This window comes from Brienomyrus brachyistius, chromosome 13, assembly GCF_023856365.1.
Source record: "Brienomyrus brachyistius isolate T26 chromosome 13, BBRACH_0.4, whole genome shotgun sequence".
Lineage (NCBI taxonomy): Eukaryota > Metazoa > Chordata > Actinopteri > Osteoglossiformes > Mormyridae > Brienomyrus > Brienomyrus brachyistius.
The window spans coordinates 11,233,502-11,248,767 of NC_064545.1; the positions used below are offsets into that span (position 1 = coordinate 11,233,502).

Consider the following 15,266-nt stretch of genomic DNA (forward strand, 5'->3'; position numbering starts at 1 on the left):
AGAAACTATAAAAGGGGTTCCAAAGTACAATGGGTCCCTCCTGCATGACATTTTTGGTAATGTTTGCATAAAATATATGTGCAGTGCTGGTTTTGAGGACACCGAACGTGTGTCTCTCATGTAGGGACGTAACGATACACTCAACTCACGATTCGATACGATTCATGATTCTGAAATTGAATAAAATACTGTTTAAAAAAATCCCAAATCAAAATAAGTAAAAAAAATCTTCAAATAAAGAAACTGAGGCTTGTGTGTGCAGCTTTTTAGCGTGGTTTGCCCTTTTAATAACCTATCTCTGGCGGTGGTGAATTGAGCTCACTGTGGTGCCGGTGGACATGCTAAAGCATGTTCGCTGCGCTATTTGTGTATGTTATCAGTGTTTTATAATGTTTGCGCGCAGTTTTTGTCTTGTCTGTGCTTCTCTCGCCGTTTTCGTTTGTGATTACCGGAAAGCTAAAATGCTGCCACACTGCCGATTTAAGATTGGGTGGTGCGTCCATCCATCCATCCATTTTCTGAAACTGTTTAATCCCAACTGGGGTCGCGGGGGGGACCGGAGCCTATCCCGGGAACAATGGGCTCAGGCGGGAACCAACCCTGGGCAGCCGGCAACACACCACAGGGCGCACACACTCACACACTCACATACTCACCACTACAGGGCCAATTTAGACTCACCAATCAACCTATCCTGCATGGTTTTGGATCGTGGGAGGAAACTGGAGCCCCTGGCGAAACTCCACACAGAAAGAACCTGGGACCGAACCCTCTTGCTGTGAGGCAGCAGCGCTAACCACTGCACCACCACACTGCCCGGCAGCGTGTCCTCAATTTAAAAATCGCTCACCATCTCGCGTTCGGTCAAAACCAAAAACTGACGTATGAGGTCGACATGAATACGCAGTGACATCTGACGTCGAACTGTGTGTGTGTGTATGTGCTGTGTGTGTGTGTGTGCGCTGTCACACGCTATCTGCCACAAGCTTCACACCCTCTGCTGGAACCCGACCTGTTGCTCTGTGGTTGGTCTGCTTAAGAGGCCTCCAACGGCAGCCCTGGTTGCCACGAAAGCGATGCTCACAAGGTGACAGTTCCTGGATGAAGCTTTTTAGAAGCTTGGTCGGCCGGCTGCGGGATCCGCATTTCTTACGCAAACAGCTGTAGCTTCGGTCAGAGTCTGCAGAATTAATGAGGTTGCTTTGTCCTGCAAATTCAACAGCACGCAGCTCCACACGTTGTCTTCTGTTTCTCACGCCAGGGAAAGCACCTCGCAGCACCCGGAGGCTGTGTGACACCTAACCTGAAAGGGGCAACTCCTCTCAAGCTGACAGCGATGTCAGGGGGGGCTTCACCATGGAAACCTGGGAGCTCTCTCTGTCCCGTAACGGGCTCTCGGATCGGATCATCTGGGCTCCGTCACTGGCCGGTGTAGAAGAACCATGGGGAGAACAGTAGCGCGGTCTCATTTTTGATGCAGTCTCTAAGCCGGGGTCCCTCCAGAGCTTCAAAGCAGCTTCAGAAGAGCAAGCAACCTTTCAATCCATCAATACATGAACAACATACGTTTTATGCCTCTGCTTCACCTCCCCAAACACTGTCCACACTGTCCAAGAAACATTTACCAAAGAACAAGTGACTCTTCAGTTCCTGACCACACTCAGTTCATGATCCATAGTTGCCATGAGGTGTCAACTCATCCATTTATCAAATATGTTGTCCCTCAGCCTATCAGGGAAGCCGATTACATTGCTCAGCCTATCAGGGCCGGATATGTTGTCCTTGGGCCTATCAAGACCGCTGATAATGCCATCCCGCAGCCAATCAGGACAGCCGGTTATGTCATCTCTCTGCCTCCCTGCCAGCTCCTCATGCTGTGCAAAGGCCAATAAGGACAGCTTGCTCTACTATCTCTCAGCCTATTGGGAGAGTCGTTTGTTCAGTTTCTCAGTCTCAGGACAGGCAGTTATGCGCTCCCTCTGCCATGGGGGAAAGCTGTAGCATTCTCAGCTAACAGTAGAAGCAAGCTCTCCACAGTCCTTTGGCGCTCAGCTCGCCTGTGAGCATACACATGGCTCAGAAGAGCCTTCTGGAACATGCCGGGGTCACCAGGCTGCCTGCAAGCAGCAACCGGTCTCAGGAACATGCAAACCATGCCAACATGATTTGAATGGCAGGCATGCTGAATCTAGACAGCCCAAGCACGTTGGGTTTAGTTAGGGAAATCTTAAGGGGGGGAGAGAGGTATCCAAGTACCCATGTTCAAAAAAGGGAGCGTGAGTCACCATTTTTAGGAAGGTATATGTCTCCATGTAAGAATAAACTAGTTGGGAAGTTATGAATAGGAGACTTACAGGCTAGGACTGTGGTTCCCTATCCAGACCATCATCTTATGTGGTGTTTTTTTGCAAGATGAAAAAGAAAACGTACCACAGCTGGCCTGCCACAGAGGGGAAGTCCGACGTCTTGCATGGCCTGCACTCACGACAGTGACACATCAGCCAGGAATGAGCACAATGCCAGGACTGCAGCCACTCAGTCACTTGGGTGGGGGCCCTGTGTTATGAAATGTCTCGGCCCCCAGCGAAATTGACACAAACCCTGGGAAAGAGCCTTCCAGTCTGAGCACGCGGGCCGAAATTAAAGGGAAAGTAAAATATATGAAGAGACAGGTTAGGGGAAGTTCACGCTGACGAAATCAAAAGGCGAGTATGCACAATTTACAGGAAAAAGAAGCAGAAAAGCATTTATAAAAATAAAAAAAATGTAAGGACCCCAGCCGTGATGGGCTGGGGCGTACTTCAGCGTTGAAATTTAAACTGATTAGCTTATGTGGCACTTTGCAGGCCAAACCGTAAGTGACGACTACGTCAGTCCAGAGGCATGGTTGGATGCACGTAATCGTGGCTGTTCCTAAAGTGAACAGAGGGAGGCCGCATCTGCAAGCCTGTGTGCGGCCGGCGTGAACAGTGATGCACAGACCGTAAGGCCACCGGCGTGACTCAACCCGCGCGTGACCCCTGACCCTGTAAACACGCCATTTCTCAGCCCCCCCCGACCCACTCTGCCCATCCATTTCCACAGTAATAGGCAGAGGGAAAGACCCCCACCCTCTTGGCGATAATCAATACAAACATGGTCTGTACGTATCTGTGTGTATAAATAATACTGTTTAAGATGAGAACTGGAAAATCTGATTAATCTGGACTTTACGGTTTTTCTCGATTCTTTTGGAGCATTTCTCAGACATCTGCAAAACAACAAGTGTAATCCTCACACCCTGTCAATTCTGGACAGCAGAACGTAATTTCTCATCGCTTCACACAAATTTCCAAATTTTTAGTACGTATATGCAAATGGCTTTGTACAATTTTTATGATTTGGCACAATTTTCAGTTGCTTTAGTCTTGTTGGTCAAAATTGATTACGTAGTTTCATAATTTTACACCCAACACTATATATGTATGTGATGTTACCACATGCAGAACAGTTAACCAAGCTTTTAAAATGATTTAAAAAATATTGAATAAATTGCAGTGATACAGCATTGTCATGTGTTTGGTTCCCACAGCACATGATTCTGCTGTCCTTATATTTCTGTGTTTATGTGTTACATTGCTGTGTGGCTGTTCTGTTTGCAGTGTTTGTGTGTTACATTGCTGTGTGGCTGTTCTGTTTGCAGTGTTGCTGTGTGGCTGTTCTGTTTGCAGTGTTTGTGTGATACAGTGCTGTGTGGCTGTTCTGTTTGCAGTGTTTGTGTGTTACATTGCTGTGTGGCTGTTCTGTTTGCAGTGTTTGTGTGTTACAGTGCTGTGTGGCTGTTCTGTTTGCAGTGTTTGTGTGTTACATTGATGTGTGGCTGTTCTGTTTGCAGTGTTTGTGCGTTACATTGCTGTGTGGCTGTTCTGTTTGCAGTGTTTGTGTGTTACATTGCTGTGTGGCTGTTCTGTTTGCAGTGTTTGTGTGTTACAGTGCTGTGTGGCTGTTCTGTTTGCAGTGTTTGTGTGTTACATTGCTGTGTGGCCGTTCTGTTTGCAGTGTTTGTGTTATACAGTGCTGTGTGGCTGTTCTGTTTGCAGTGTTTGTGTTATACAGTGCTGTGTGGCTGTTCTGTTTGCAGTGTTTGTGTTATACAGTGCTGTGTGGCTGTTCTGTTTGCTCTTGCACTGTGGCTTGAGATCTGAAGACGTTACATGTGCATGTGAGCGCTTCCTCCTGCCAGTGAAGTTTACATACTGTAACATACTGTTGCAGTGTTGAAGCTGGTGCCTTTGATATGAATAAGTATCAGTTTGCTAAAGAAAAATGATCAGTCAGGGACGATGAGAAAGTGGGAACCAACTATCATTCAGAATTGTGGCGAACAAGAGCAAACTCACACTGACATGCTGACAATATATCTAAGCATTTTGACCCTCACGGTTAAAACGATGCTGATTGTACTGCTCATTTTGGTGGCTCTGACTAATTCATTGGTGCAATTATTTGCCTTTGAGAAATGAGCTAATTGTTTTGGGCAAGTTGTGGGTTTTTGCAGCTAAACCATGGTGTTGTGCTGTATGCATGGACTGTTAAGCGTGTCTCATGAAATGGCCAACAAATATGAGAAACCGTAAGATAACAATCTGATCAAACTCCATCTCAGCATAATATTCTAAGAAGGCGTATCTAAAGACCTCTGACCTGTACACCTCCATTCTCACGGGCAGAAGGCCTGGGATCCCTTTGCTGTCTTTCCACTCCAAATATGGCCTGAAAAACTGGGTTTGCATCACTGATTTCCCTGGTGGGGATAACCCACTGGAGTACCTACTAGTCATTAGACGCAAAAATGCAGATAAACATTCGTCCAGTCCCTCTTTTTTAATCTACTAGGCAAGTACGCACAACTGAAGTCTGGCTCGAAACACTGCGTGCTGATGTCAACAGCTAAAAACGGGCGAGTAAATAATTAAACCCATGGCGCATTGTCTACATGTGCTGTAGGATGATGTGCGACCCTTAACTTGCTAAAACTGGACTTGATAAATAAAGAAGTTAAACGTCTATCAGCTTTAAAGAGCGATTCAAATCGCCAAAAGTTTTGGACTGTTTAAATAACATATGCACAGGCGTTATATAAATTACAACAATGTATTAATGTAAATATTTAACATACTGCATTCATTCTAATCCGTAAAAAGTTGTTAATATTGTGTTAATAAAATTTACAGCTATCTGAAATGATCAGAAACCTTATTTCATGCGGGTAAAGCCGTGTATGTTGTGATTTTAATTACAGATGCCGCATAAAGAAACCAAGTCGCTGGTTCATTCACTGCGTCCCTCGGCCGTTCGGCAGTACGCAGTGTCTGGGTTATTCAGTACAAAAAAGAGAAGGTCAAAATTTTCTCGACAAAAAAAAGCTTAAATTGAAACATAAAGGTGAATGTGCGACGCCTGTCAAAGAGCAAAACTCCTACTCTGTGCCCGATCTCTGCGTCTCTGAGCCGCGCATCTGCGGGACGGAATACCGAACTATATCCTGCGTTTATTTTTAGTGTTTCATCTTTTTTCGTGACATGACACTCTGGCGACATGTGTCTGATACATTATCCAAAGTGACGATAGCCTTCGGTATTTACACCATTTCCAGAAAAACCGATGCAATGCAAACTAACAAATTAAAAATACACATCCTGTAAATAGGACTTGTGTACTTGTAACGATGATAGAAGGAGAGCTACTCACCAGATAGGCGCCGACCGTCCCTTGCGCCAGCATTAGGGCACACTCCGAAACCAGGAAGATCTTAATGCTGGAGAAACACGAAGACTTTTTCTGGCTGTCATCTCGCTGCTCGTCCTCCGTGCTCATGTCCGAGCACCTCGGCTTTTTCACCTGCATCCCCTCTAGCTACTTTGTATCGCGCGAAGAAACGAAAGCGGCTGTGATCCCGATTCTGGGGGGATAAAAAAAGCGAAACGCTGCGTTTCCTACGCGAACACTGCCTGCTCTCCGATGTCCCTCGTCTCTATCTGACCCTGCACGGCACAGGTCTCCGGTCCGATCACAGTAACCTACATTTACAGTCAGCGTCCGGAGCAGCGGCTACGATGAATGGGAAGACACGCAGAGACACATGCGCTCCCCGATGGCTTTCTCGCGGGCACTAGAGAGTGACGGACGCCGGTTTCTCTGACAAATAGCATTTCTCCGGGAATAAAGAAATAAAACGATATGCCAGATTTAGACTGATGCCGATCCGATGAGCGGCTCGCTACAGTGCCGGTGGCCGCGATTTTGGCGTGGCATGTCCCACGGCGTGCAGCTGCTCCGTCTGCGCTGCAGGACCTTGCAGCGGCGCTGTATCCTCTTTGCCTTCAATCTCTCTCTCTCTCTCTCTCTCTCTCTCTCTCTCTCTCTCTCTCTCTCTCTCTCTCTCTCTCTCTCTCTCCTCACGAGAGCAGCCCTGTACACCACGCAGTTAAAATAATCCAAGTTTTCCCAGCAGTGGAAACTCTTAGTTGTAAAGAGGAAATAAATGACTAATTTCTACCCCACCAGCAAGACCTACATAGGCCTGTGCCTGCAAGTTCTAAAAGGACACATTAGCACCTTTTTTAAAAAAAAAAAAAAAAAGAAAGAAATTGGAAACGTAATTTTTAGAATGATTCACAGATTATAATTTCTGAATGGAAAATTTACTGTTCTGTATAGACGTCTGTTCTGAGCTGATTAGGAACACGAGCTGATCCGGCTAACAATCTGGCCATCTACAACGTATACTAAAGCCTCCCTTTTTTATAGTGGTTTTGAAACGTGTAGTGTGTTTGACTTGAAAAGTTGTGCGACGTGTACTACTGTTACTGCCGTTTAACTGCAGTTCTGCATGTGAGCGGCAGGCAAAGTTTCCAAAGAACTTTCTGTTGACCTAAGGCTGTGGTTTTGAATCTGGCCTCAGTAGTGTGTGTGTGTGTGTATGGGGGGGGGCATGTACTTTTTTCATTGTGGGGACCAAATGTTGTACTTTGGTTACTTATGGATAAGGTTAGGGCGGGGTAGGGGTTAAAATCACCATTGTTGGAATTTGGGTTATGCCCACAGACATGTGTGAAGAGTCCTCACAAAGATATGAATACAAAGGTGTGTGTGTATGCGCATGCCTGTGTGTGTCTCCTTGTGTGTGTGGTGTGCGTGTGTTTGTGTGTTTACGGTTGTGTGTATGTGTGTGTTTGTGCGTGTACGTGTGTGGCGTGTTTGTGTGTGTGTGTATGTGTGTATTTGTGCGTGTGTGTGTGTGTACGTTTGCGTGTGTGCGTGTATGTTTGTGTGTGTGTGTACGTATGTGTGCGTGTGTGTACGTTTGTGTGTGTGTACGTGTGTGTGTACATTTGTATGTGGGTGCGTGTGTGTGTGTGTGTACGCTTGCATGTGTGTGCGTGTATGTTTGTGTGTGTGCGTACGTATGTGTGCGTGTGTGTACGTTTGTATGTGTGTACGTGTGTGTGTACATTTGTATGTGTGTGTGTGTGTGTACGTGTGCCTTGCAGTGGAGTAACGTGCACCGTGTACCGACACTGCATGCTTCATATGATAGGATGTCAGTCACCTTGAACTTGAAGTTGACAGGCTGTCCTTGCCAGTGTGGCTTGGATTATTAATGTCACAGACCAGAAAAGGATAACATTGCTTGACATTGCTCAGTTTGCACATGCAGAGTTTATAACTTGATAATAATTATAAACGGTAATGTCAGAAATGCTCTAAGAGTTGTGCTTGTGCACTAGATATATTTCACTCTCACAGGTTTTATAGAGTTTCATATCTGGGCCCTTTCTACTGTATGTCTTTGGGGTGCTTTAAAATGACTCTTTTTCTTAATGTATTCTGTCAGGTCCGGAAAGAGGATATTGCTCACCTCAAATGAACCACATCACCCGTCGTCATGATTCAAATGCAGTCTCCTTTATCTGGCTGATCCTTATTTTTGGAATGATTGTATCTTCTGCATGGTGTATCTTGTTTGGCCCTATTCAGTACGAAACAGGGTTCCTGTGAGGCTGCAATATTCAACATCGTAGGCAGTGCAGGGGTGGGGGAGCCTGGGTGGGGTGACAGTACCATCACAGGACGGACACACACACACTTGTATTTATATCTTTGTGGGGACTGTACATTTATTAAAAAACCATAAACCCAAGAATATCCCCTAACCTTAAGCATAAGTAGTCAAACAAAATACACGACTTTTGGCATCTTTAGTTTTTTATTATTATTATTGCAGTCACAGATTTTTATAAAAATAATAGGTTTTTAACACATTGTGGGGATATTTGGTCCTCACAATGTAATACATACATGATCCCTGCCCCCACCCTTCACACACACACACACACACACACACACACAGACATACATTAGGGGAAAGTCAGTAACACCAGATGTCAGGAAATCTTGTTTTTAGAGAGTGGGAGGAGACCAGAGCACCTGGAAGAAAGCCACCCAACACGTGTGCTGTACAGTGAGCACCTGAGTCAAATTCCACAGCCCGATGTGAACTGTTCCCACATTATTGCATAAAAGTATAAAAAAACGCGTGCACACGGCATACCTCCATTGTAATTTTATTTTCTAATTTGTTTATGGACATAACTGACTATTTTTTCTTCCCTTTGTCTATGGGCTGGTGTAACACCCAGATTCTCCTCTGGGGATTACAGTTTTTTCTCAATTGCTTTGGCACATTTCATGAAACATAATTAACATTCTCATGGCCTTTATCAGCATTTCTCAAAACAGCCCATGCATACAGCAACACTATGGGTTATAGCTGCGAATGCCTGTAATTTACCCAAAACAATTAACTAATCTTTCAAAGGCAAATAATTCCACCAATGAATTAGTCAGCATCACCAAAATGAAAAGTACAATCAGCATCACTTTAACCATGAGGGTCAAAATGCTTAAATACATTGTTACTCTGTCAGTGTATGTCTGCTGCTGAGCTCCACAGTGCTGAATGATAGTCGGTTCCCTCATGCTCATTGTCACAGACTCATCATTTTTCATTAGCAAACATCCATCCATCTATCCATTTTCCAAACCGCTTATCCTACGGGGTCACGGGGGGTCCAGAGCCTATCCCGGAAGCAATGGGCACGAGGCAGGGAACAATCCAGGATGGGGGGCCAGCCCATCGCAGGGCACACTCACACGCCATTCACTCACACATACGGGCAATTTAGCAACACCAATTAGCCTCAGCATGTTTTTGGACTGTGGGGGGAAACCGGAGTACCTGGAGGAAACCCCACGACGACATAGGGAGAACATGCAAACTCCACACCCATGTGACCCAGGCGGAGACTAGAACCTGAGTCCCAGAAGTGTGAGGCAACAGTGCTAACCACTGCACCACCATGCCGCCCCTTAGCAAACTTATTAGAGTCAAAGAGATCAGTGGTGGCCTGATGGTTGGGAAAGTGCACTGGTAATCAAAAGGTTGCTAATTTGAATCCCTGACCAACGAAGTTCCACTGTGATACCTAGAGCTAGGTGCTCCCCCCTGCTATGTCACATATGGGTTAAATGCAGAGGATGTGTGTCAACAATGACAACTAATCAGTTTCTTTCAGTTTTAACATTACAAGGCTCTACATTATAGCATGTAGACTTCACTGTCAAGAGAAAACATGCACATGTAACTTCTTGAGAACTCAAAACACAAAACAAAACAGCCACACAGTAATGTAACAGATAAACACATCAAAATGGCAATATAAGGACAACCAAATCATGTGCTGTGGGAACCAAAACACGACAATGCCGTATCACGGCAGTTTATTCAGCATATTTTTAAATCATTTTGAAAGCTTGGTTAACTGTTCTGCATGTGGTGACTAACATGATGATCGCATGCCCATATAGTTTTGTGTGTAAAATTATTACAGTGGGAAACTACATAATTTATTTTGACCAACAAGACTGAAGCAACTGAAAATTGTGCCAAATCATGACAATTATACAAAACCATTTACATGTATGTACTAAAAAGTTGGAAATTTGTGTGATACAATGAGAAATGATGTTCTGCTCTGCAGAAGTGACATGATGGTGTGGGGATTACACTTGCTGTTTTGCAAATGTTAATTGTCATTTGTGAAATACTCCAAAGAAATTGAGAAAAACTGTTATAAAGTATCTATCTATCTATCTATCTATCTATCTATCTATCTATCTATCTATCTATCTATCTATCTATCTATCTATCTATCTATCTATCTATCATCTGTCTGTCTGTCTGTCTGTCTTACTGTTTTTACAGTTGTTTTCAGTCTTGTCTCAATGTCTCAAAAATAAAAAACGTTTAACACATGCACCATATCAGTATACTATGCGAACTACGCTGTCTTTACTTTTGAATTGATTTGATACAAAATGCATTCAATCATCACTTCTTCCAAAATTCATGAATACCTCTCTCAGTCATTATTTAACAACAGCAAAATTCTGTGTTTACTTCCATTTTGAATTGCAACATTACTATACAAAAATAGAGGACAATGAAACAAATAATATATGTATCTTGTGATGCTTCAGTTTGTTTGTGTTTTTTAGTTGAATGTACAGTAAGTGACACAGCAGTCTTATGGGAGAGAGCGTATGCTGTAGTTATGGCAGCATGAATCACGTTTGCGTGAAGCATGAAGTGTTTTGCTGGTTGAAGTGCATTTTACCCCAAAGGTTAACTGATGGGCTCCGGTCTGTTTTGTAAAGCACGCTGTGAAGAGTTTTGATAAAGCGGACTTGGCATTGAGACTAGTGTGAAAATGAGTGTAAAAACTGAGTGTAAAACTGTAACATCAGGACACCCCATTAGACATGGCACCGTGCTGTCGGTCCGGGTCACCGATCAAAGAGCTGCTGTGACTTCTAATATTTTGATTGTGCAGTCATGGGGGGTATGTCTATTTCAGGCCAGTGCCCAGTTTATGGACCCCCCCCCATAAAGAATTGCATTAAGCTGTGCTCCATTCTTCTGCGATACAGTACAAGTACCGAGTTCTTATTGATGCTGGGTGAAGCCATTAATGAACACCAACCTGATGTCACTCAACGAGCAGCTGAGATTGTCAAAAGTTAAAAGTTTCTTGGCTAATTCATTGATTTGTTTTGAAAGTGATAATCATTTGATAATCAGTGTTTTTGGATCAAACCAGATAAATATTAATAATATATAAATATTGTCACGCCCGGCTCGTACGATCCTCTTGTGTGCCACGCCTCCCTGATTATCCACGTGTGCTTCCCTGGTCGTACCCAGCTGTGTCTAGTTATTTTGCTCCGTCTTGTGTATTTCAGTCCGCGTCTTGCCCCGGTTCCTTGTCTGTCATTGATGATAGTTGTTGTCTGATGTTTCTAGCCCCGAGTCCATTGATTAAACCCCTAGTTTTGCCCTGTCTTCTGCCTGCCTGCCTGATCCTTGCCTGCCTGCCTGTCCGTGCACCTTACCCGCTTTCAGCGGACACAACATATATATATATATATATATATATATATATATATATATATATATATATATATATTTAAAAATAATCTTTGTGTAAAATAAATTATGTACAGAACTGGTGTCACCTTTCTCGATTTAAGGAAGCTTTTTTTAATTGCATCTATGGTCATTTCTATGATATTATTAGGCCTACAGATATAAAAGTGTGTTAAAATAGTAGATCACATTTGAAAACTTTCAAAATGATAAAATAATTTCGAAAGTTCTTCAAACGCCGTGCTCCGTCTTATGAGTTGTTTCATAATGACTGCCTGTATATCACTGAATTTAAAGAGGAAACTGTATTTATAGTCGTATTTTGTTGTATATAAAGCACGCATTATGTGTGATATTGAAGTGGATCTTTGCGCATAATTGTCCGACTACCTCAGAATTGCAGAGTATGGATTATCTATGCCAGGAATAAATTGCCGGTTAGTCACGATCATAAACATGTTGAATCCAAATGGACTTGTACAACGTGTCCTATCACTTCCGGTCTATGTGCGTGGTACACGCCCAGTCTCCGCCTGCACTGAAAGCTGAAGCACCACAGACGAGTCACGCAACTGGGCGGGAGTCTCTCTGCCTGATCACCCTGTCAAAATTAAAAAACAATAGGAAATTGTGGACAACTTTTTTTGTGAAATGATGTCATGCAGCCAGATATAGGTGTTAAAAAGGCCTCAAAGCGAAATACATTTTTTTCTCCTCATAATTGCTTAAATTATAATTGTGTCAAAATAATTTACTGAGCTTCATCAGTGTAGGGAGTTTGTGGAGCTTGGAAGGTGGGTGGGTAACTTACAGAGCAGCATCCTAGGTCATATGTTCACATTTACCCAATAAGAGAAGGCATTTTAAGCACTTGCAGAAGTGGGGGGGGTGTCTGTAATTAGGGACAAAGACACTGTGTGCCTTCCTGAGGTGCTACATTGGTTTAGTAGCTGAATTTCGGTGAGAATGCCGTTTGAACATGCGGACATAAATACATACCTAACGTCATGGTTTTCTGCAGAAAAAATCTGGCAGTTCCGCATTATGAGAATACATTACCACTCTGTCAAGTACTGTAAACAGAGCCCGTGTTAGCGCAGTCTGGCAGTTTAGCACCTTACCTGCAGTCATTAGACATTAGAGAGGGTGAGCCAATAGAAGAACAGATCTTTAGACCGTTTAACTCCCCCTGCAGCTAAGAACACTTCTCATTGGTCTGTCGGGCCATTATGCGAGTCACTAGGTCACCCCATTCCTGAAGGGAGGGGGGAGGGGGGGCGGAGTGAGAAAGTGCAAGAATGCAGGTCAACCTGACACCTGTTCAGTGTTGTTATGCTAGAACAGCAGACTCAGAGGATGAATACAATAAATATGGTTTCATATGGTAGTACCAGGCCTGTTTGGAATGTCCACTTCCACTTGTCTGCTCATTCAGTATATTGTGTTCCTTACATAGGAACCTCACCAGGGGATAAGGGCAGCGGCTGATACATTTCAGACCCTAGGCGGCTGTTACGCTGCTGCGTAATTTTGTGCTGGCTATTCGTAATTGTCATCTCTGCCACATAAAGAAATGCCAGGACATGGACACCAACAGTAAGTACATATTGTAATTAACATATGACATCGCAATGTCGAAATAAGAAAAGAAGTATAACTGCTTATGTTATTCAGGATTGTGGGGGGCCCGGAGCTTATCCTTTGGGCGCAAGGCGGGGAACAACCCAGGATAGGGGGCCAACCCATTGTAGGGCACACTCACACACCGTTCACTCACACACACACCTATGGGCAACTTGGTAACTCCAATTAGCCTCAGCATGATTTTGGACTATGGGGCAAAACCAGAGTCCCCAGAGGTGTGAGGTAACAGTACTAACCGCTGTACCACTGTGCATAAAATATAGCTTTAAAACAAATCTGTGCACATGTAACCTCATTTGCAACATACTTGACTATATTATATCCACCTACATAAGCTTGATGGGGGCTACAGCTGTAACTATGGTTTTTATACTAATCTTACATATACTGCATTAATTGTGGATTAATGTTTTCCATGCAAAGCAGTCAAATATATTAAAATAATAATTTGTTTTTAAGGCAGAGGTAGCTTTGGTCCTGTTGCTATCGCTCATGTGCAAGTATTTCACAAGGCAGCTACTTAAAACGGTTTATAGCTGAGGCAAAGTTTCCCAAATATGGCTCCGACAGTCATGTGACAGGCCGCAATTCATGGTCTAAGTCGACGGATGTAGGGTACAGCTTCTGTACACCACATTTTGATTTACTTCCTGCTAGTTTTACAGAGCAGTATTTAGTGAAAGAAATTTATAGAGAGTTTTACAGACTGTCCTGATAAGCCTGGAATTTGGACTTATGAGCACTGCTGATTGGCTTCTTTTTGCCAATAACGTGTGTAGCTGGATGGGATACGATGTTGTGCTTGTGAGAGGAAGGTTTCCAGTTCGAATCCCCCTAGTTGGCAGACCGATTTCTCTCTTTGGTTCCAAAGTAAGACCCTCAGCCCCAAACTCCTGGGACAGTCTGACCTCCTCTTTCAATAAGAGCACCAGTTAAGTAAGTTGTACTCTTGCCTAGTAATCAGACCTGTTATATTACTCATCATTTTTATAACCGTATAAATCTTTCCCCAAACAGTGCACTCATTAATGAGTGATTGTGTCCATAAGGTGACAGCGGTTTTGTATCCTTGTAGACCCGAGAATGTGGGACGCAACATAAAGACTTTGCAAATGGCCACTGAACCCTTAACCCAGGAGGTGTAAGGCAGCAGTGATAAGCACAGGGGCAGTGTGCCGGCAGCCATCTTTAGTTATACTGGCCTGCCATGTAATGTTAGGGTGCATAGACCTCTGGGGGTTACGTTCACCTGCCACAGTCAGCAGCACCTGCTAAATAACCCGGTTAGCAGCCAGACGACTGGGCCTGCAGACTGGGAGGTTACAGTGCTGTGGTGCTTAGAGAAGGCAGTCGGAAGCCAGGAGAGTGGATGCTCAGTGTTCTCAGGAACAAACAAGGACCCCCAGACAGCCGGTCCCTTTCCATGAGGCTGACACCCTCACACATACAGAGCAAACCAACTCTACACCATCACCGACCAATTTCAGGGGAGTACGGGGGCCTGACCTTCTTTGTCGAAACACCCCCGAGATTCTAGAAGCCGTGGTAGATCTTTGCTGAACACGACACTCCAGTAGAAGAAAATGATCCAATTATCTTTGTGGGGGGGGGGGGGGGTTGAATATGTAATTGTACATGCAGCTGCTGGCAGTGTCAGTGTAGCAGACAGGTTCGAAACGGACTACAGAGGAAAGTCAGCACAGACCGATAACAGAAAAATTCAGAGTACGAGCGCCGTAGAAATGTTAACTGAGATAGAGTGAGGTACACAGCCAAAGAAATGTGAACTGAGATAGAGTGGGGTACACAGCCAAAGATATGTGAACTGAGATATAGAGTGAGGTACACAGCCATAGAAATGTGAACTGAGATAGAGTGGGGTACACAGCCAAAGATATGTGAACTGAGATATAGAGTGAGGTGCACAGCCATAAATATGTGAACTGAGATAGAGTGGGGTACACAGCCATAGAAATGTGAACTGAGATAGAGTGGGGTACACAGCCAAAGATATGTGAACTGAGATATAGAGTGAGGTACACAGCCATAGAAATGTGAACTGAGATAGAGTGGGGTACACAGCCAAAGATATATG

General features: G+C 44.0%; 1 protein-coding gene across 1 annotated transcript in view; it reads right to left on the reverse strand.

Moving 5' to 3' along the window:
• The window catches only part of slco3a1a (solute carrier organic anion transporter family member 3A1a), a 52,288-nt gene extending 45,922 nt beyond the window's left edge, over positions 1 to 6,366 (reverse strand). Inside the window, exon 1 of the mRNA XM_048972462.1 lies at positions 5,731 to 6,366. Within this exon, the coding sequence (XP_048828419.1) occupies positions 5,731 to 5,886 (156 nt within the window). The 5' untranslated portion in view covers positions 5,887 to 6,366. The remainder of the gene's footprint in view (positions 1 to 5,730) is intronic.
• Positions 6,367 to 15,266: the final 8,900 nt, after the last annotated feature.